We start from the raw sequence: 23,189 nt of genomic DNA on the forward strand, positions 1-23,189 counted from the left end.
ATTGTGTCACCAGTTTCTTCTTTGCTTTAAGAGGTACCCTTTTGTCACCAGAATTCTTTATTGCATGCCTCTGTCTTTTCAGGATATTGATCTGATGCTGAGATAACGGTTTGCTTTATTTCAGAGTGTTTAGGGCTATCTCTGCTATAGCCACTATTAAGTCATCCGAAGTGATGCCAAGGATGGTTTTTCTCTGCCAGGGTGAAGCCTGAACTATGTGTTTTAAAAGCTTCAGGTTCCTCTTCAGACGGCTAAACATGTTGTTATCTGTGAAACCGCAATTACCGCCTATGGAAATAGCAGCAGGTCGTCATTTCTTTTTATAGGAGTCTATTGTTTTCTCACCATAAATGACCGTCAAAGCTGGGGAAAAGATGTCCATCCTCAATCTGTAAGACTCAGGCGTCAACACGATCAAATCCACAAGGAGATAGCCTTACGGTTTCTGGTAGTGTCTTCGAAGGCTTCGAGAAAGAAGTGCATCTTGCCTGGATCTTAGCTGGTGAGAACTGTCATATGCTGTTTATCTCCGGATTCTTAAACAACACCATATAGTTTGTATGTAAGGTGATGGTATGAGTTGTTCTGCCTTGACAAAAAGTATTCTGGATGATAGTTAAATTTCTATGGTATGAATATTTAGTAAAAGCTTTTTCAATCTCATCCTTTTTACAAGCGGACTCCATAAAATTATCCACAATGACCAGATTTACTTAATGGGAAGGAAACAACAGGTCATCATTAAACGTCACCGGCAGCGAATCCATAAAATGTATAAATGGGTACTGGTTTCACAATTCTTCAGACATAGGTTGCAAATTGATGTAACACCAGATGATTTGATTGGGTTTCATGCTAAACATAAGATCCAACACATCATCAGAACATTCTTTTCAGTTGCAGGATGAACAACCATGAAATGTAGAACAGAACTGAGCTCTGGCTCTGTAGATGGTTTATTATTTTTACATAGTTTGAAATAATTGTTTTCTAGCAGTCCATGTTAATAAATATTTTTCTTGCATATTTAACAAAGTTATGTCTGTTGTTTGTATTAAATTTTCACAAGTTATAGGATGCATTTTATGTTTTGTTTAAATTATAACATCTTTTAAATGTGGGTTGGGTAAGGGGATGGGAAAGAAAACTGTGGGGATGGTGAGGGGACGGTAGCAATATGATGGGTATGGGGTGGGGACAGAATAGAATTGACTAGGGATGGATGGGGATGGGGGCCAGACTATGTCCCCATGCACACCTCTTTTCAGAGATCAATTATCAGAAAAATTCCAGTAGAAAATCTTATAGTTTTAACTGGAAGAGGTTTGCTGTCTGGTGTGATGGCAAGGCTTTGGACGCTTCCTTTTGTCCCACACAAAAACTGCATGAATACCGTCTACATCTATTTGAGATAGTAGTGTGGTTGCTGTGTGAGTCCACTTTAAAGGTTAATAAATAGAAATAAAATAAAAGAAAGAAAAAAAAAAACCATAATGATCCCTTTATATTGGAATGACTTAATACATTTTTTGAATAGCTTTTGAAGGCCAAGACCTTCTCCCTTAGGCAGATAGGAGGTAAATCTATAACAGCGTGACTAGTGTATCTCATTGGCTTTTGTCAAAGCTAATTTGTATATTTTAGACAGGTGGCCATGCCTTTTTCCGGTACCAACAGCCAATCAGACTTGAGGCCACACTCAAGCCATGCCCACAACCACCCCTTTGATGACATCACCAACCATGCTGTGCCTCCTTGATGACATCACTGGATGTGACATAGCCCAGCCCAAGCTACACACCTTTTGCACAATTCCACCCCAACACTACCTTATTTGAATAGCCCCATGCTAAACTCTGCCCCTTTTGCATAACCCTGTTCCTAAGCCCCTCCCCTTTGGTGATGTTGCAGGAAGTTATGTCACAGCCACACCCATTTTTCCAAGATGGTGACTGCCACTGGATGCACTACATCACTTCCTGTTTCTACTACTGGCTGCCATCTTGGATGGGATCACGTGATGGGAAGTGATGTCAACCCCTCCCTTTACACTGCCCCCACTACAGCCTTGGAGGAACGTGCGCATACGCAGCTTAACTTTTTTCTCACAGGAAAGAAGGTAGGCATTTTTAGCCCCGGACTCACCACTATATTTTTATTTTTTTCTTTCAAAAGGATACCTCATGTTTATTTTAAGCTGGATCGAGTTAGGTCCATCTGCTTTTAAGAATGATAGGAAGAACTAGCATGGTTTTCAAGGGTGATGATGCGGAGGAACTGAAAGAAATCTCGGTGAACCTGGAAGATGTACTGAGCCAAATTGACAAAGTAAGAAGTAATGAATCACTTGGACCGGATGGCATACATCCAAGGGTACTCAAAAAAGCATGAAATTGCTGATCTGCTGTTGGGGATCATGTTATTTTGTGTGATGAGCCCTGGCAGCGCGCGGATCCGCTGCAGATAAGCAGCAGAACTAACAACTCTGCCAGAAGATGATGACAACCGGTGCAGCTTTGTTGTAGGCTGTGGCGCTGCCCGAAGGGGAGGGAGGGCCCGAGGGAAAGAAGGCTTGCAGCGTGCACTGTTGCTGGGTGGGCCTGAGCCCAAAGTGGGTGGGCCTAGGCCCACCCAGGCCCACCCGTGGCTACGCCCCTGAGACAATGTAATGTTTTTAAAATCTTACCGTATCACTGTTGCTGCTCTTCCATTTTTGTGTTGTGACGGGTTTTTTTAGTTTTAAAAACTAATAAAAGATCATGTAGACCTTGTACTCTCCAGCCATACCTATTCCTTCTGGCACAACCCCTGGTGCTTCAGTAGCCTAATCAGTTGTAGGGGAGGGGGATTCAGGATAAATGTGCCTGTGAGGAATACAATTGGACAATGGTGGAGAGGCCCCCACCCCCCTCCTCTGAGACACCCTCTCACATATTTTGGGGCCATTGTCTGATATGTCAATTGTGACCAATTGTGCTGATATGGGGAAAAACAAAAGGCCCCGAACCTTTTAAATAGTTTCATAGGAACAGCATGTGATGCTTCATTAGTTTTTTTTTTATTATTATTTTATTAATTTCCAATAACATAACATATACAATAAATCTTGTTTCAGAAAATCAGACAGAAAAATTCAATGGATTTACATCATCCCTTAGATACATTATTTAAGAAAACATTAATGTCTTTTTTATATCACAAAAAAGCTTTTTTATATTATGATATTATTATGATATATGTTTTTATTCACCCACGGTAGCCTGCACAGGCTATGATTTACACTTGTACACGCTGTCCCTGTTCAAAATGTCCCAAAGTCTGAAACAGAACAAACATATTGAGAACTAAATGCTTTTGTAAAAGGAATCAAGTTTTCTTTCAAGTATAATGCAGTTTATATAATTTATAAAATCCCTGTCTTTCAATCTGTTGGCTAAACTATCTAGTTGTTCAATAGGATTAGGCGCTGATTTTACACTTTTGATGAGGTCCATGATGGTGTTAATAGTTTCATTAAAACCCATCAGTATTTCAATTTTACACCCAGCTATCAGAATGACACCTAGAATACGCTCCAATCACAGTCTCTTGCAAAGCGCTTATAGTTTCTGTGCTCTAACATCATGGTGCCACCTCAGGCATACGTGTTAGCTCAGCCCCCACCTTTCCAATACACAACCTTGACAGTCTTTTCTACAGCCTTGGACCAACAGTGATGTATAATGCAGTAAACCGCTATTCGTATGAGCGAATTGAAGACATTTTTCTGGTAAAGAGGGTGGATCCTCGGTTGCTTAATAAGAATTATACGGTACCACCATCTCTTGTCTTGAGTATCCTCAGGTATGGAGGCCCATGTGCAAAGTCTATGTATACCTTTCGCATTTTTGGGGGTGTCCTGGCAGCAGCACAAGCAGCACACACACATGACGTTAACTGGTGATGGCTCTGCAGCACCTCTATACCTTTCGTATGGATAGTCTGTTAAAGGTTCAAGAAAAACATTCACAAGGTATACCCCACCCAGAACATATTTTTGTCAGAAAAAAAGAAAACAAATCTACATGCATACCTGTGAAATGGGGGCAGACAACTCCTCTGTCTGGTTTAAAGATCTATGAGCTCAGTATCCTCAGCCAAATTATACATTTCTGTGTCATCGATGGAATCTCTGAACATGTCTTCTGCCAAATTAATGGCATTTTCAGTCACGGTTATGCTCTGTTTGCAATCTAGGTCTTTTGCATACATGGCAGTTCATCCAGCCAGGACTCTGTCATTTCCAGGGGTCCTCCGCCTGTTCCATTTCAGCCACATATTGCACATTCTGATTACTATGGCTTGTGATTCTGTCAGGTCAATTACTGATGAGTAGCCCTCAACCTCTGCATCAAGACCTTTAAGATAAAGGCTGAGTTGTCCCTCTCTTTTACAACAAGGGCTGTTTACCCCTTCTGGACCTCTGTATATTAGGGGTTTCATGGGACTCCATGTTTAGCTGTTGCATCTTTCTGATTCCCATGATAGATGGTGAGTAAATAGTGGTGGTGCATTTAGAATGGTGGTAATGCCTTTTTATATCAGTCATATGTTGTTCTTTTTAGGTTCCTTACAATCGTGTCTGCAGACTTGTCCAGTCATGACTGGACTACTCAGTTCATTCACTTGATTTTCCCTAGCTTTATTCATGTGATTTTCCATAGCTTGTGCCACCAAATGAACAAACTAAAATATCCATTCAGAAAAAAGGGATAGTCAGAAACAAGGCCCAGTGGATCTTTGAAAAGAGGGCAGACAACCCCTCAATCTGGTTTAAAAGATCCTCAGCCAATTTATACTTTTCTGTGTCATCAATGGCATCTCTGAAAAGCTGGGAGGAACAGCCCATAGCGTTCACACTAGTTGTGCTGTGGGGGCTTATAGTCTTAAAAAGCAAAAACAGCTCTGTTACGTTCTCTTGAAAAGCAGGGAGGAAAAGTATATATGCCTTATGGTTACTGATTATGTCCACACTTCTTGGAAGGGCAGAGCCCTACGCCTGGAATAAACTTCCTGAGCCCCTACATCTTGCCCCATCCTTGGCCACCTTTAAATCTAGACTGAAAGCCCACCTCTTTAACATTGCTTTTGACTCGTAACCACTTGTAACCACTCACCTCCACCTACCTCCTCTCCTCCTTCCTGTACACATTAATTGATCTGATTTGCTTACTTTATTTTTGTCTATTAGATTGTAAGCTCTTTGAGCAGGGACTGTCTTTCTTCTATTTTTGTGCAGCGCTGCGTACGCCTTGTAGCGCTATAGAAATGCTAAATAGTAGTAGTAGTAGTAGTAGGATTCCCTGTAAGTTTGCTGATGGCTAGGGAAAGGGGAGAGGGTCACGGTGGATGCTGCAGACTATTGATCTCATACAGATAGAGAACAGCATGCTTACTGAAAAGCTGAGAGGGGGAGGAAAGAGTGAGAAAATGTGTGGGTCTGATGTTTTTTCTCTGCCTGTTTGTTGTGCGGGCTATCGATCTTACACAGAAAAGAATGCCCCGCTTGCAAAAAAGCAAACAGATCTTGAAAAACCAGGACTGTAAGAGTGTTTGGAATAGCCCTGTAGCATTCACACTTGCTATGGAGGATGGTTTGGAAGGGAAAAGGGGGGGTTGAAGGATGCAGACAAATCAGGCTGATGGCTAGGGAAAGGGAGGGAGTGCTGTGGTGGCTGCAGACTGAATGGTTTTACACAGCCAAGAACAGCGTGCTGTACAAAGCAATCAGCTCACACAGAGATGTTGCAATCTCTTGAAAAAGCAGGGAGGCTTTGTAAAGCATGCTAGTCCTTCCTATCATTCTTAAAAGCAGATTGACTTAACTTGATCCAGCTTAAAATAAACAAGGTATCCTTTTAAAAGAAAACAAATACAGTGGTGAGGCTGGAGCTAAAAATGCCCATTTTCTTTTCTGTGAGGAAAACGTTAAACTGTGCGTGCACCCATTCCTCTGAGGCTGTAGGAGAGTGGTGCTGGGGGGAAAGTTTGGCGTTGCTTCCCATCACGTGACCCCAACCAAGATGGCAGCCAGTAGTGGAAAAAGGAAGTGACATAGTGCATCCAGTGGTAGCTGCCATCTTGGAAAAGGGGTGTGGCTATGACATCACTTCCTGTGAGACCACCAAAAAGGGCACTGCTTGGGGCAGGGTTTGGGGTTAGAGTGGAGCTATGCAAAAAAGGGTGTAGCTTGAATGGAGCTACATCATATCCTGTGATGTCATCTGAGGGCGAGATGTGGGCAGATGTAGGCATGGTGTGGGCAGATATCACCAAATGGGGAGGGTATGGGTGGGATGTCAGTGGGGTTTGGGCATATCCTCACTTCTGAGTGATTGTTAGGATCAGATGTGGGCTTGGCCTCCTATCAAAAATAAGGAAATTAGCTTTGACAAAAGCTGGTGAAAGCTACTAGTGTGCCTATATAGGCACATATTCTATAAAGGAAAGTAGGCACCTACTTTCCTTTATAGAACACTAGTGTAATTGGTATATATGCAAATGTGCTTAGATGTGAGCACTTATGCCAGCCATAGATTTGGAGTAAGTTCCAGTGGTAAGCAGGTAACTTAGGAATATAGTATTTTATTAGTTATGGGCATAAATATGTGCCACCAGCATGCTCCTCCCGGATTCTACCCATGTGCACGTCCATCTGTAAAATAAGTGCTATTACAAATATTTGCATATTTACAGAATAACATATAGGCACATATCCAGCATTTATGCATGTGTAAATCAAAAGAAATTGTGAAGTTTGCTGAGTAAGCTTGGGAAGCACTTATGTAAGGTGGTTGTATGACTACTTTTAGGGGTTCACTTTGCTTTTTACCCCTATTAGTTTTTTTACCCCTGACGAAGCCTGAGGGTGAAACGTGGCCACGTCGGGTAACTTGTAATAAACCACTTCTTCTGTTACCCTCCTGTTCTATTTTTTTGTCTTTTTTGATCTGCCTTTCTTCTTTTGATTTGCTATTTCTGTGGCAGATCTTTGCCTTTTTTTGTTTCTTTATGCATGTGTATGCACACATATATTAGTATTCTAAACATTTACATGTTTAACTGGTGTATAGATGTTAGTGACTTTCCAACTTATCTACCCTGCACAATGTTTTTTAGTAATAGGGTGATTCTGTGCATCCATCTTAAGTTCCTGCCTAACAAAGTATCACATTTCCATTTTAATTAGTCAGTTGTTCTTCCAACATTTTTCTCCAACCCACATAAGTGAAAATGCTTTCCAAACTTGTGTCATGACCCTACATGGGGTCACAAAACCTGCAGTTGGGGTCACAAACTACAAGGGTGGTCACCTGAGGTCAACCACCATGTTGAGATTTACAGTACTGAAAAACGGACTTAGATTTGCATTTTTAACACTCACTTTTTCCAAACTCAAGCTCAAAGCAAGTTATAATTCAAGGGGTCGATATTTAGCTGGTGGTGCTCAGCATTTTGCTGACCACCACTGGGGCTATGCCTGGAAATTCAATATTGGGCAATGTCCAGACTTCAGCATTGAATTTCTGGGTTTCAAGAGCTGGCTACACCATAGACAGTTAAATGTGATATTCAGCACTTAACGAGCTATAGGGCACCACATAAAGCTATGACTGACTTTTGTGTGGTCCTATTTATGCAGTTACCTGGGCCAGTTAAGTGCTGAATATTGACACTTTACTGGCCAAGGCCAAGCATTGGTTCTGCCCCCAGAACACACCCCAAATATCTGGTTTTGTGTTAGGCACTAACCAGTCATTTTCAGCAGCACTAGCAGGTTAAATGCTAATGTTAATGACCAGTTATCCCCAAACAAGGAATTTAGCTAGCGAGAAGCTGTTTCTGGCCAGTTAAATTGCTTTGAATATTGACCTCCAAGTAATGTAATTATATCCCTGCCAAAGAGGTTCACAATGTAAGATGTATCTGAGGCAATGAAAAGTGAAGTGACTTGCCCAAGGTCAGAAGGAACATTAGGGGGATTTCTGTCAACACATTTACACCCTATTTGAATGAGGATTCCTAATACAGGAGTAGGTTGGGTCAATCTATCCTAAGCAGTCTCTTAGAGGTTTAGAACCCATTTGGGGGGATTCCTAATACAGGAGTAGGTTTGGTCAGTCTATCCTAAGCAGTCGAGGTTTAAAACCTATTTCCATCCCCCCATGGATTCCTTTTTATTATTTCCTGGTTGTCTTCTTTATAAAGTAAAAGTCATTAAAATAACCTATTACCAAAAGTTGTTTTTGCTTATTTTCTGTGTTCCTCTTTTTTGCTTAAAGGCAACAGGTAGCTATGGATTCACACTTAAGAGACTGTGATTCTGCTTGCCATTTGAAGAACACAAAGTTGCTCACCTGTAATAGGTGTTTGCTGAGGACGGAAAGATACTAGCCTTTTCTAGGAGATGGCTTCTCCTACTCATAGATTTGTGCTGAATAGAGGTGGCCCATGTGAAAATGCTGATGCAGGAACTCCAACACATGCTCAGTAGAGCATTCTGGAAAACCTGTGAGCCTCTTGGCCCCAAGATCCATTGGATGAGTTGTGAGGACTGGTATCCTGCTGTCCTCTGAAAATATGTGTTATAGGTAAACACCTTTACTGTGCTGAAGTTGGCAGACCCCCATGTTATGATAAGTATCAGACCTTCCAAAAGTCTCTCTTTATCCCTCACCTAATGCTGGGATTGGTAGACTCACCTTCCTAATGTCACACACTGAATGCTGGGCATGGCAGTCTCTGATATTGTGCTGTATATCACAACTTCTCTTAGTCACATTTTACAATATGCCAAGCCTGGGGACTGGCAGACTCCCATGTTGCAGTGTATCGCATCTCCTTAAGATCATGCTTTGTTATACATGATTGTCCTGTTGGCAGATTCCTGTGTTATAATTAGTATCATCTTCCTAAGGATGGGTCATGCTTGTGTCATACTCCAAATGCTGAGATGTTCATCCAGGGTTTAAGGCTGTAGCCTCTCTTTCCTTATACCCAGGAAGCAAGACCGGGAACGCATGGCTGAATACCGAGCAGAGCTGCAGGAAATGGAGGAGCGGATTAAGCATAGACCGTTTCTTTTTGAACAAAGCAAGAAGGTAAGAGGTTAATTATTTGCTTTTCTTTCTTTTTTAATTGTAAGATATCTGGGTGACAACTGATCTACTGCACAAAGCCATTGCAGTATGTATCCTAAAAACTCCTGTCACAAAAGCAATAGGAAGAGGAAAAAACTTGCAATGGGAACAGGGCAATTCTATAAAAGGGTGTCTCTCTGGAAAGTAGGCACTTATTCTTTTTTATAGGATACTAGTGTAGGAAATTTTAGGCATAACCACTTGCACCAGCCATATAGCTGGTGTAATGCTCACACTTAAATTATTAAAAAGCATGTTTACATTTTAATATTCTATAATTTATGCATGTAACTGTTGTCAGCAAGCACCTCTCCGTGCTGTCCGCTCTCGACCTGCACCTCTCCGTGCTGTCTGTCTTCACCCACACAATTGGGGCTAATCCACCTCCTAAGAGGAACTGCTTCTGTTCACTTGCAAAAAAGTAATTATTCACAGTACCAAATTTATCCTGCAGAGTACTTTATTACACCACGGTACCAGTGGGAAAAACAGTATGTTCACTGTACCACAGCTGCTGGTCTTCGTGCACTTTGCTTCACCTTTCAAACACACCAAACAAACAACAGTTCAGTCTTAGAATTAGCTAAAGACTTGGGAAAACCTGTGGTTCAGTCTATTCCTCCGCTCCTCTCTGCTACTGCCTAGGAGTTAGAGGCATTTTCACCACCCTCATTTGCCAGACACCAACACTCTGACAACCTCCCACCAATGTTCAGACTGACCTCCTTCAGGTAATTAATTCCCACTGGTCCATGAAGCCAGACCGCATCTAGGCATTGTCACTTAGCGGCCTCAAATCTCTGGCTTCTCTCTCTCTGCAGTCTCTTCCTTTTCCACCGCCCTTTGTCCTGAGCAAAAGAACTCCATTTGCTCCTCACCCACCTCTTTCCTTTCACTTTCTTCTCCTAGTTCAATCTCCTCCCACTCCATTGAGTCTTCCCCCACCCTCTCTCCCAGGTGCTGCTCCTCCCCCTGATTATCCTCCATCTCCCAATCACCCCCTGATTCTACTACCTGCTGGGAGTTGTGGTACTGTTTCTCTTGTTCCCTCCTTCCTTGCAAGTGTTGCTGGGCTCTGTAGTTCTCTTCCCTTTTCATCAATCTCCTCCTCCCTTTTCCCCTCTGATGGTTTTTCTCCTTTCCCCGCTTATTGTCACTATCAGCTCTTCTCTGCCTTCCTTCTACCTCCTCCTTACACTGTGCATCCCACCCACTCTCTGCCCAGATTCCAGCCATGCATACGCCCACCTTCAAACTATATGCCATTGCATTTGTTTGCTCATGACACCTGTTCAGTTCTTTGCCTCTTGTCCCTGGGGGAGGCCAAGAGAAAGAATATCACACACAGAGACAACTGTTGGTTAATTGGCAAAAGCTTTTAGGAAGAGGCTCACGGAATTCTCCTAATTAGAGAATCTCACCTGAGCTCTTCCACCCTCTACTTTACTTCTGTTCCTTTTATTTGAATATTGTTCTTGTGAGGCAAACAAGCAATAACAAGAAACAGATACTGATTACCTATACATTATTGCATTAGTTCAAGGATAAGTAAAAATTACATTAAGACTTCAACTTTGTTCCCTGCAGAATGGGCTTATCATATACTTGATTCCATATTCTTAACCCTAACATCTTTACAGGATATGTTTATCACATACATGTCATAAGCTGCTTAGGCCATTCTTTTCTATTATCTGCTTACATTGTTAACCCTTGATACTCCTCTTTAGATAGGGGTATCCTATTCTCATAAATGTTCTCAGGGTACATAAGATGTAACAAAGAAAGGGAACTAGGTACAGAAAAAGTCCAAACAAAAAAATGAGCACAAAGGGCCTTTAAAAACAGAGGGAACACAGTTCTTTCATTCAAAAAAACCTTTTAATAGTAGAATTTGATTAGAGAAAGACCCAACAGGGGCCGTGTTTCGGTGCATTCCAAATTATCTATGGTATGGCCTCTGACAGTGGCGTACCAAGGGGGGGGGGCGGTGGGGGCGGTCCGCCCCAGGTGCACGCCGCTGGGGGGGTGCCGCAGCATGCGCCTGTCTGCTCCCAGTTCGCTACGCTTGCTAAATTCTCTCGTTCGCTGCAGCTCCTTCCTTCTGCCCCGTAACAGGTTACTTCCTGTTCCAGGGCAGAGGGAGGGAGCTGCAGCGAACGAGAGAATTTAGCGAGGGTAGCGAAGTGGGAGCAGACAGGAGCGTGCTGCAGCACCCCCCCCCCCCCAGCAGCGTGCACCCGGGGGGGTGTCATTTCATGGGGGGGGGCGCATCGGCGATCCGCCCCGGGTGCCGTCGAGGCTAGGAACGCCACTGGCCCCTGACTATATGCTCCCTTTGATTGACCTCCCTACGTGTAATTCTTCTATCCCTGGATCCACAGAATTCCTAATTCTCATAAGTACATAAGTATTGCCATACTGGGAAAGATCAAAGGTCTATCAAGCCCAGCATCCTGTTTCCAACAGTGGCCAATCCAGGTCACAAATACCTAGCAAGATCCCCAAAAAAGTACAAAACATTTTATATTGCTTATCCCAGAAATAGTGGATTTTCCCCAAGTCCATTTAATAATGGTCTATGAACTTTTCCTTTAGGAAGCCGTCCAAGCCTTTTTAAAACTCCGTTAAGCTAACCGCCTTTACCAGATTCTCTGGCAACGAATTCCAGAGTTTAATTACACGTTGAGTGAAGAAACATTTTCTCCGATTCGTTTTAAATTTACTACATTGTAGCTTCATTGCATGCCCCCTAGTCCTAGTATTTTTGGAAAGCATAAACAGACGCTTCACATCTACCCGTTCAACTCCACTCATTATTTTATAGACCTCTATCATATCTCCCCTCAGCCGCCTTTTCTCCAAGCTGAAGAGCCCTAGCCGCTTTAGCCTTTCCTCATAGGGAAGTCATCCCATCCCCTTTATCATTTTCGTCACCCTTCTCTGCACCTTTTCTAATTCCACTATATCTCTTTTGAGATGCGGCGACCAGAATTGAACACAATATTTGAGGTGCGGTCGCACCATGGAGCGATACAAAAGCATTATAATGTCCTCATTTTTGTTTTCCATTCCTTTCCTAATAATACCTAACATTCTATTTGCTTTCTTAAACTGCAGGTTTCAACATATCATCAACAATGACACCTAGATCCCTTTCTTGGTCTGTGACTCCTAACGTGGAACCTTGCATGACGTAGCTATAATTTGGGTTCCTCTTTCCCACATGTATCACTTTGCACTTGCTCACATTAAATGTCATCTGCCATTTAGACGCCCCGTCTCCCAGTCTCGTAATGTCCTCTTGTAATTTTTCATAATCCTCCCGCTATTTAACGACTTTTAATAACTTTGTGTCATCAGCAAATTTAATTACCTCACTAGTTACTCCCATCTCTAGGTCATTTATAAATATATTAAAAAGCAGCAGTTTTAACGCGTGTTTTGACCCGGCCTTGGATAGGTCGGCTGGGGGGGTCTAGCTCAGATGCTAAGGTTTCTTCTGCACTTGTGGCTCTGGCTCAACAATTGGCTGTGGTGGATGTCTGGCGTTTGCATCATCCTGCGGTTCGGGATTATTCATTTTACTCCCATCCTCATGACTCTTATTCCCGTATTGACCACTTGTTGTTTGATGTTTCCTTAATACAGGGTGGCTGTTCTTCTGAAATTGGACCTATAACTATTTCTGATCATGCACCGATTTGGGTACAGCTTTCGTCCTCGGGTGAGGCTGTTTGGGATTTGAGATGAACCATGAATATCTCTTTGTTAAAAGAAGATAAAGTGTTAGCTGACTATCGCTCTCTTCTGAAAGACTATCTTGAGTTCAACTTGGAATCAGGTCCATCTTTGGGGATTGTGTGGGATTGCTTGAAGGCGGTTACAAGGGTTTTTTTCCTGAAGCTGGCCAGCTCTTGGGCAAAGGTTCGGCGTAAGGAAGTTGCAGATTGTGTCTCTCAACTGTCCCGCTTGGAGGAGATTCACAAGGTTTCACGGTCACCATCTGTATTGCAGCAGATCCAATCGTTGCGTCTTCGCCTTGATGCTGTATATTTGGAACAGTTGGCCTTTGTTCGGGGTTAACAGCAGCAACAGTGCTATATGTATTGTAATAAACCGGGTCGTTTGTTGGCTCATAAGTTGCAGCAATGTCGGTTTGACTGTACTATTTTGCAGGTTGCTGATGATAAGAACAGGATTCTGAACACACCTTCTTTGATTCGACAGAGGTTTCAGGCTTTTTACCATGCTCTGTACACGGCTGATCCAGCATTGCAGCCGGAGGCCATGCACAAATTTTTGGCCTCCCAGGGGCTCGCCTCCCTAATGAGGAGCAGCGGGATATGATGAGTGGTCCTATTCATGTGGACGAGGTAGTTAAGGTAATTAAGGACTTGCCTGCTGGGAAGGCTCCTGGGCTTGATGGGTTGCCAAATGAATTTTATAGAGCCTTTTGCGGGGAGCTTGCTCCACTCTTGGTAGAAATTTTGAATGCACTGCGGTCTGGTGATGCCTTACCACCTTCCATGATGGAGGCATGGATAGCTGTTATACTAAAGCCTGGCTCGGAAAAAAGTACATTGTGCCTCTTATCGTCCTATATCAATCCTTAATTCGGATGTTAAAATTATAGCTAAAGTCTTGGCGAACCATTTAGCTCAGGTGCTGCCGGACCTTATTTACCCTGATCAGGTGGGTTTTGTCCTCCATCGGCACGCAAAGGATAATGTTCGGCGCATAGTGAATTTGTTGCATGTCGCAAGTGAGAACGATCTTTCCCTCTGTTTGTTGGGATTGGATGCAGAAAAGGCGTTTGATCGTGTGCATTGGCCTTTCCTGTTCCATGTTTTAGAGCAAATGGGGTTTGGGGATGGTTTTAGCAGTTGGATTCGGGCTCTTTATCAGTCCCCTACGGCTTGTGTGCGCATCAATGGTGGGAATTCTCTTGCGTTTCCTTTATCGAGGGGCACAAGGCAGGGGTGTCCACTATCTCCTTTGTTGTTCGCCTTGATCATGGAGCCTCTTGCTTGTGCTGTACGGTCCCACCCGGATATTTCAGGGATTGTTGCTTGGCATCAGGAGTACAAATTAGCCCTATTTGCGGATGATATCTTACTTTCTTTGACCAAACCTCTATTGTCGCTGCCTAATTTGATTAGGCTTTTGGATGATTACTTGTCTGCCTTGGGTTTTAAGCTGAACATGTCCAAGTCGGAAGCCATGGCTATTAATCTTCCTGCTCCTATTTTGCAGTCTTTGCAATCTCATTTTTCTTTTAAATGGGTTACCCGGGGAATTAAGTATTTGGGAGTTCTACTTTCGAAGGATTTTTCAGATTTGTTTTCACTTAATTATCCTCCACTCTTGCGGAATATCTACAGAGACTTGGATTCTTGGTGTTCTATGGAGTTGTCATGGTTTGGGTGGATTAGTACAGTGAAAATGAATGTTCTTCCTCAGCTTGTTGTATCTATTTCAGGTCCTACCTATCCTTTTGCCACATGTGTTTCTTTCAGGTTTACAGGATCGTTTACTCAAATTTATATGGTCTAATAAGCGGCCACGCCTTTCTCGTTCCTTGTTGTATGGTGATCCGAAGAGTAGTGGGTTGGGCGTGCCTAACCTTTTTTGGTACTATAAAGCAGCACAAGTCGTGGCTGCTATGGAATGGTTTCATGCTTCTTCTCGGAAACGGTGGGTGGGACTGGAGCAGGCTTTAGTGGGCTTGTGCCCCTTGCGTTTTATTATTTGGATTCCATGGCGCTATCGTTCTTTGCCTAGAGTGTTGTGTCCTTCCATCTTGACAACTTTGTATTACTGGGATGGTTTATTTGACAAGCCAAATTTGGTTCTCTCACGATTTACGCCTTTGCTATATAATCCTATGTTTTCTCCGGGTCTTGGTTCGGGGTTGTTTTTGCATTGGCATTTAGCAGGCTTAGAGAATTGGGGCCAATTTTTCGAGGAGGAAAACTTTATATCTTTTCAACACTTAGTTGACACTTACTCTATTCCTCCCACTGATACTTACGCTTATGTGCAAGTGAAGCATTTTCTAACTTCTAGTATATTAAGCCTCTGTTGACTAGGGAGGCTTCCTTTCTAGAAAGTCTTTGTGAAGACTCTAGGACTACGTGGGGTCTAATCTCTAGTTTATATGCTCATTTACGTGGTTTAGGGCACTCTTCAGTTGAGCATCGGAGGCATTGGCAGCGGGAGTTGGGCTTGACTTTGGGTGATGATGTTTGGTCCAATTTGGAGCATGCGTTATTAAGAACGTCTGTTTCTGTTCCATTTAAAGAGAATGCAGTCAAAGTTATGTACCAGTGGTATTTGACTCCTGCTCGTCTACAACATATGTTTCCATCAGTCTCACCACTATGCTGGAGGGGTTGTGGTCAGAGGGGTACTATGGGGCATATCTGGTGGACTTGTACTAAGGTACGAGCATTTTGGAAAGCTATTCAATATAGACTTCAGAAATTGTTATCTAAACCTATTAAGTGGTCGCCAGAATTTTTCTTGTTTCCTGGTTTACCCCCTGGTCTGACCACATCTCAGAATATATTAGTTAGATATGCCATGTCAGCTGCTAGAGTTACTTTGGCTGTGCTTTGGAAGTCCCCAAAGGTTCCTTCTTTGATTTTATGGTTACATAAATTATGGTATATTTGTGAAATGGAGAGATTGTGGGCTGTTTGGCAACATACTTTGGCTAAGTGGGAGGCAATTTGGGAGCATTGTAACACATTGTTCTTTTTAAGTTGGGGGTTTTGGTTGTGTTGCGGATGGGGAGTTTGTGTTGGGTTTTTTTTAAGGGTTTGATTTGGGTGCTGTTTATTGTAAAATTTAGAAAAAAGAAGTTACTTTATGGTAGTTCAATGTTAACACCTTTGCTGTTTTTGTTTTTGCATTTGTATTTCATTGCACTCTTGTTTTCTGTATTCTCTTATATTTCAATAAATACTTCTTATAATTGAAAAAAAAAAGCAGTGGTCCCAGCACAGACCCCTGGGGAACCCCACTAACTACCCTTCTCCTTTGCGAATACTGACCATTTAACCCTACTCTCTGTTTTCTATCTTTTAACCAGTTTTAATCCACAATAGAGCACTACCTCCTATCCCATGACTCTCCAATTTTCTCTGGAGTCCTTCATGAGATACTTTGTCAAATGCGTTCTGAAAATCCAGATACACAATATCAACTGGCTCACCTTTATCCACATGTTTGTTTACGAAATGTAAGATTGGTGAGGCAAGATTTCCCCTTCACTAAATCCATGTTGACTTTGTCTCATTAATCCATGCTTTTGAATATGCTCTGTAATTTTGTTCTTAATAATAGTCTCTACCATTTTGTCCGGCACCGACGTCAGACTCACTGGTCTATAATTTCCCGGATCTCCTCTGGAACCATTTTTTAAAAATTGGCGTTACATTGGCCACCCTCCAATCTTCCTGTACCACGCTCAGTCTTAAGGATAAATTTCATATTACTAACAATAGCTCCACAAGCTCATTTTTCAGTTCTATCAGTACTCTGGGATGAATACCATCCGGTCCAGGAGATTTGCTACTCTTCAGTTTGTAGAACTGCCCCATTACATCCTCCAGGTTTACAGAGAATTCATTAAGTTTTTCTGACTCATCAGCTTCGAATACCATTTCTGGCACCGGTATTCCACCCAAATCTTCCTCGGTGAAGACCAAAGCAAAGAATTCATTTAATCTCTCTGCTACAGCTTTGTCTTCCCTGATAGCCCCTTTTACGCCTCGGTCATCTAGTGGTCCAACTGATTCTTTTGCCAGCTTCCTGCTTTTAATATACCTTCAGCCTCCCCCCATTGATCCCATGAGGGATCATTAATTTGCCCCAAACATGCCAATTCTATCTGAGAGGTACTAGAGATGATGGTCACAGTTTACGGTACTATCATATTAAATTGTTGAGGAAGGCAACCCTGCGATAACTGATTACATTAATAAAGGTGAAATAATTTCTTATTCAAACATCCTATCCTCATAAAATACTGCTCTTTCTTATATATTCAAATATTCTTTAAGATTTCATACTGAACCTAAGAGAAGAATTCAATAAACCCTTCACTTCATGGAAGAACTACTGTCCACGTGCTCTCCTTAAAAGGATTTCACTAATGCAGACTGGGTTATTCTGGACATCTTCACGTTGTGCTCACAAGTAGAGGTGTTGGGGTCTGGGTTCACCATACTAGAATCCAGAAATTTCCACCTCTGGACTGAAGACAGGATGAATATACAGTTCTTTAGTATTACATCATGTAAAACACATATTGTTTTCATCTGACCTTTCACTCTTTTTTCAAATTTTCACAGTCTTAGTAATAATTCCAATAATACACACAGAACAATACTTAATAAACGCTAAAGAAAAGAATAAACTCCTTAGTTGCAATGAAACCAAAACAAGCTACAAAGCTTTAAGGTTCAGTCTTATAAATTTTTGCTGTAATTGTAGGCTGATGATCCTGGTTGCAGATGAGCTCACAATAGTCATTTGTTTCCCTGTGGTAGCTGATGAAGAGAAGGTCCTGATGTTGTAAATTATGTGGATCTATGTTGGACCTCAGTAATAAGCTAAAGGCCTTCTTTGCCTTCTGCATAAGGTTTCAGTGAAAACTTGCACTGTGGCACCTTTCATGTAACCTGGTCTTCTATATTGGGGAGGGGGGTCACCCTCCTTTGGAAAGAATGTGAATGGAAGGCTTCAACACATGTTAAAAGAAGGTGCTGCAAAAATGCATCACTAGTTCAAAAAAGTAAAATCAGTTAACACCAGGGGCGTATCTGGACTCGGGTGGTAGGGGGGGCCAGAGCCAGAGGGAGGGGGCACATTTTAGCCCCCCCCCCCCCCCCGGCGCCACCGATCCCCCCCCCCCCCGCCATTTCCGGACCCCCCCCTCGCCACCAATGACACCCTCCCCCGCTGCTGTCACTTACCTTTGCTGGCGGGGGACCCCAACCCCCCGCCAGCCGAGGTCCTCTCTTCCATGCAGGCTGCGCCGCTGCAAGTTGCAACGCTTCCTGTTCTTCTGAGTCTGACGTCCTGCATGTACAACGCGCAGGATGTCAGACTGAATTCCAAATTCTGAGTCTGACGTTCTGCACGTTGTACGTGCAGGACGTCAGACTCAGAAGAACAGGAAGCGTTGAAACTTGCATCCTGCACGGAAGAGAGGACTTCGGCTGGCGGGGGCTTGGGGTCCCCCGCCAGCAAAGATCGGCGACGGGTTGGTGGCGGGCGGGCGGGGGAGGTGGAGAGGGTCTGTGGTAGGGGGGTCCAGGGCGAAATCTGCGGGGGCCCAGGTCCCTATGGCCCCACGCAGATACGCCCCTAGTTAACACAAATCCACCATCCTCAACCACTGTTTGAAATGTGGGCCTCATACTTGTTTAGGCCACAGGTCAGTCAGTCATTATGTTTGCTTTGGACATTTTCTCAGCTCTTTGCCTCCTGTCCCTGAGAGAGGCCAAGAGGAATAAAACATGTAACATAGTCAATGTCTTTTCAAAGGCAAAAGGTTTTGAGGAGAGGCTCACGGTATTTACCCTTATTAGTAAAGTTCATCTGAGCTCTCCAACCCACTGCTCTGCTTCTAATCCACATACATCTTTAGTTCAGCTATTGCTCTGTAAGCAATATGAGGAAACAGCTACTGAGTGAGAAACAGATACTGATTGCATTTATATTATGTCAGTAATTCAAGGATAAGCAAAACTATGCTAAGATTTCAACTTTGTTCTATGATCTTGTCCCTAACATCTGCAAAGGACATGTTTATCACATACAAACATCACAAGTTGCTTAGTCTATTCTTTTCTATTTTCTACTTACATCCTTAACCCCTGATACTCCTGGGGGGTTAGTGGGATTCTATACTTTCATGTCTATAAGAATCCCCCATTTGATCCCATAAGAGATCATTAAGTTACCCCAAGCATGCTAATTCTGTTAGAGAGGGAGGTACGAGAAATGTAAGTCACAGATTGTGGTACCATCATATTAAATCAGAATTGTTAATGAAGACAACCCTATGATAACTAATTGAATTAACATAGGTGAAATCACTTTTTATTCATATATCCTCATAAAATACTACTCTTTCTTATATATTCAAATATACTTAAGCTTTCATCCTGCCAAAAGCTTACTGCTCCACAGGTAATTAGTAAATAAACTCTTCATCTTCAAGAAGGACTTCTATCCTCATGCTCTCTCAAGAAACTGCAGACTGGATTTCTCTGGACATCTTCAGGCTGTGCTCACGGGTAGAGGTGCTTGAGTCTTGTTGGCCATGCTAGAATCTCTCATGCTTTCTAGTTCAGCATTTCACTCCCTAATCTAGAAACTTCCACCTCTGGATGAGAAAAGTGGTTGAGTTTCAGTCATTAGGCAGGATCTGTTACAGTAGGTATGGCCCCCATTTCTTATCAGCAGGTGGTATTTTCATTTTCTTCACTGCACTTATACTAGGTTTCACTTCAACTGGGCAGCAAGGAGAATAGGGAGAGAGTCTCTTGAAGTGAGTAAAAAATAAGGAGTAGACATAGGATTCAAGACAAGATGAATATAACAGTTCTTCAGAATTACATCCAGTAAAACACATATTTCTTTCATCTGGCCTATTTTCATAGACTTAGTAATAATTCCAATAATATACACAGAACTGTATATTTATCCTGTCTTCAGTCCAGAGGTGGAAATTTCTGGATTCTAGCATGGTGAACCCAGACCCCAACACCTCTACTTGTGAGCACAACCTGAAGATGTCCAGAATAACCCAGTCTGCATTAGTGAAATCCTTTTAAGGAGAGCACGTGGTCAGTAGTTCTTCCAAAAACAAGCTCTAAAGCTTTAAGGTTCAGTCTCATAAAATGTTGCTGCAATTGTAAGCCAGTGATCTTGGTTGCAGATGAGCCCACAACAGTAATTTGGTTCCCTATGATAGTTTGATGAGAAGAAGGTCCTGATGCTGCAAATAATGTAGATCCAAGTTGGACCTTGATATTTAGTTATGGCCTTCCTCACCAGGTTTTATTAGTAACTTGCACTGAGGCACCTTTCATGTAACCTGGTCTTTTAGGGGTAATTTCTCCAAATTGGTTACTTTTTTTGCAAACCATGACAGGAATGAACGTCACTCCTTGGTCATTTATGTGGGGGAGATCTTCCTTCCTCTGGAAAAACTATGAATGGAAAACTTAAACATATGTTAGATGAGGTTTGTTGTTTTTCTTAAATTTCCTTGTATCCACAGGGTATAAAAGTCCCATTCCCTTACTGTGCTAACTAAAATAAATTCATTTACAATTCTTGCCTATCCTAAAAGTGCATATCATAATTTACATTCACATCTCATTTCATATGCATTCTGTTACTCATACCTTCTTATCAACCTGTGATTTTATTCCTTTCTAGGTATTCTGCAGAAGGGCCAGGGGAGGTCGGGAAGGGGAAAAGGGATGGGACTTGATATATTGCCTTTTTGTGGTTACAATCAAAGTGGTTTACATATTATATACAGGTATTTATTTTGTTTCTGGGGCAATGAAGAGTTAAGTGACTTGCCTAGAGTCACAAGAAACTGCAGTGGGAATTGAGCTCAGTTCCCCAGATTCTCATGCTGCTGCACTAACCACTAGGCTACTTCAAATGGTAGGTCTCCATTCCTCTGGGTCTGTGAATGTACAGTGGCAATATGGAGGAAGAATATCTGACAATTTAGGTTGAGTACTCAAGGATTTTGTCACTATCAGGGAATTTTTAGTTCTGCATCTCTGTCCACAGATATTCCTTAAACAGGAATCCTCCAATATTCCCTTTAGAGTGCACAATTTAGAATGATGAAAGGATCCCAAATGGGGTCACTGATTTTCACTATAATACATTGTTTTATCTGGGGCATCCATACTAGTTAATGGGTCCTCCTCTTTTTGTTTCAGTTCCACAGCAGTAGTACCTGACAAAACAGCACTTACAGTGTGCACCTCATCCTCATATGTAGGCGGGGCACTGGGTACTGACAGCAGTGGAAGCGAACCATGCCATGGGACTAAATTTTCTTTTTCACCTAGCAACATAGTAAGCTGTTGAATTTTATCTTCTGATTTTCTAACCTTAGTGCCTTCATCAGACCAGCACTTAGACATTATCCTCTCTCGTTCTAGATTTGGGTGGTTTCCTGCCACCTATACAAAATTGCATTTCCAATCCCTTGCATGGGGTTTATACTTTACCTGGGTTGCCAGATAAGACAATTTCTCTACTGAAAAACTTCCGCTTAGAGGAAAAATGAATCGCATAGGGGCCCTTTTATGAATTGGCGGTAAGCCCAATGCAGGCTTACCGCACGCTATTCTAGGACTACTGTCAGCCCAACACTGCCAGGTTACCGTGGGAGCCCTTACCACCACCATGATGGGTGGCAGTAAGTGCTGCCCACTGCATGGCCATGTAGTAAGAGTTATCTTACTGCGTGGCCATTTTGGGAGAGCGGGGCTTTTTACCTGCTGCAGTATAAAGGGCCCTGGTGTGCGGGAAAAATGACCCCCGCCATTATTGCAGTGCCCTTTTTCCCGCAGTTTGGTAAAAGGACCCTTTAATTCCGTCAGTCATTCTATGCCACCAAGGAACAGGCACGAGAGCTCCCATTAAATTACTCTTTAACATTCATTTCCCTGATCATTTGGGCCACCCTTACTCTTGGCCTCTCTTAATATATCCTGCAGCAGTTCCTTATCATTATGTTCTTTTGAACAACCAAAACCCACGATCCTACCTGAGTGGATGCGTATATCCAAAGCAGGGGCGTATCTGGAATCCGGCGGTAGGGGGGGCCAGAGCCAGAGAGGGGGGGCACATTTTTGTCAGACGCCGAACTGGATTCAACGAATCAGCACTGCAGCGTTACTTCCTTGAAGCACATGGCCACGGAGGAAGACGAAATATGGAGATTGCGGGTCGGATCTCGGCTGGCGGGGGTTGGGGCCCCCCGCCAGCAAAAGTAAGCAGCGGGGGAGGATTGACGGCGGGGAGGGGGGCCAGGGCGAAATCTGCGGGGGCCCAGGCCCTGTGGCCCCACGCAGATATGCCCCTGATCCAAAGGCATCTCCCAGAGAGGAATCTAAGTCTTGGCACAAGCTGTTTGCTTGTGACACCTGCTCAGCTCTTTGCCTCCCACCCCTGGGAGAGGCCAAGAGAAAGAATATCACACACACAGACAACTGTTAGTTAATTGGTAAAAGCTTTAGAGAAGAGGCTCACAGTATTTTCCCAATTAGAGACATTCACCTAAGCTCTTCAGCCCTCTACTTAGCTTTTGTTCTGTTTATTTGAATATTTGTGACATTTGTTCCACATAAATTTGCAATTCAGCTATTGTTCTTGTGAGGCACGCAAGCAATAACAGGAAATAGATACTGATTACCTATACATTATTGCATTAGTTCAAGGCTAAGCAAAAATTATGTTAAGATTCTCTTTAGATTTTACACCACTTTGATTTTGTGAAAGGTGGTTAAGCAAATGCTCAATAAACTAAACTAAACTAAACTAAACTAAAACTTCAACTTTGTGCCCTGCAGGATGGGCTTATCACATACTTTCTGTGTTCTTGTCCCTGACATCTTTATAGGATATGTTTATCACAAACACAAGTCACAAACTGCTTAGGCCATTCTTTTCTATTTTCTGCTTACATTCTTAACCATTGATACTCCTCTCTGGATAGGGAGGATTCTATTTTCATAAATGTTCTCAGGGTCTTCACATTCAGGCACCATCTTATAATATAGAACATAGCTAGAATATTGGTGTTTATGTATATACATGTATATCCTGGTATTCTGGTGATTTACCTATGTTCTTGGCACCTAAATGTTGGCACCCTCTTTATGGAATTACCTCCTTAATGCCTCATACGGGGGAACCAAAACTCACAGTTGAAGCTAAGGCAGTTTAATGCAT

General features: G+C 42.7%; 1 protein-coding gene across 1 annotated transcript in view; it reads left to right on the forward strand.

The window, feature by feature from the left end:
• TSGA10IP (testis specific 10 interacting protein) overlaps window positions 1–23,189 on the forward strand; it is a 246,307-nt gene that overhangs the window by 181,551 nt on the left and 41,567 nt on the right. The window contains exon 6 of the mRNA XM_030220147.1: window positions 9,041–9,140. Within this exon, the coding sequence (XP_030076007.1) occupies window positions 9,041–9,140 (100 nt within the window). The remainder of the gene's footprint in view (window positions 1–9,040; window positions 9,141–23,189) is intronic.

This window comes from Microcaecilia unicolor, chromosome 11, assembly GCF_901765095.1.
Source record: "Microcaecilia unicolor chromosome 11, aMicUni1.1, whole genome shotgun sequence".
NCBI classification, from domain to species: Eukaryota; Metazoa; Chordata; class Amphibia; order Gymnophiona; family Siphonopidae; genus Microcaecilia; species Microcaecilia unicolor.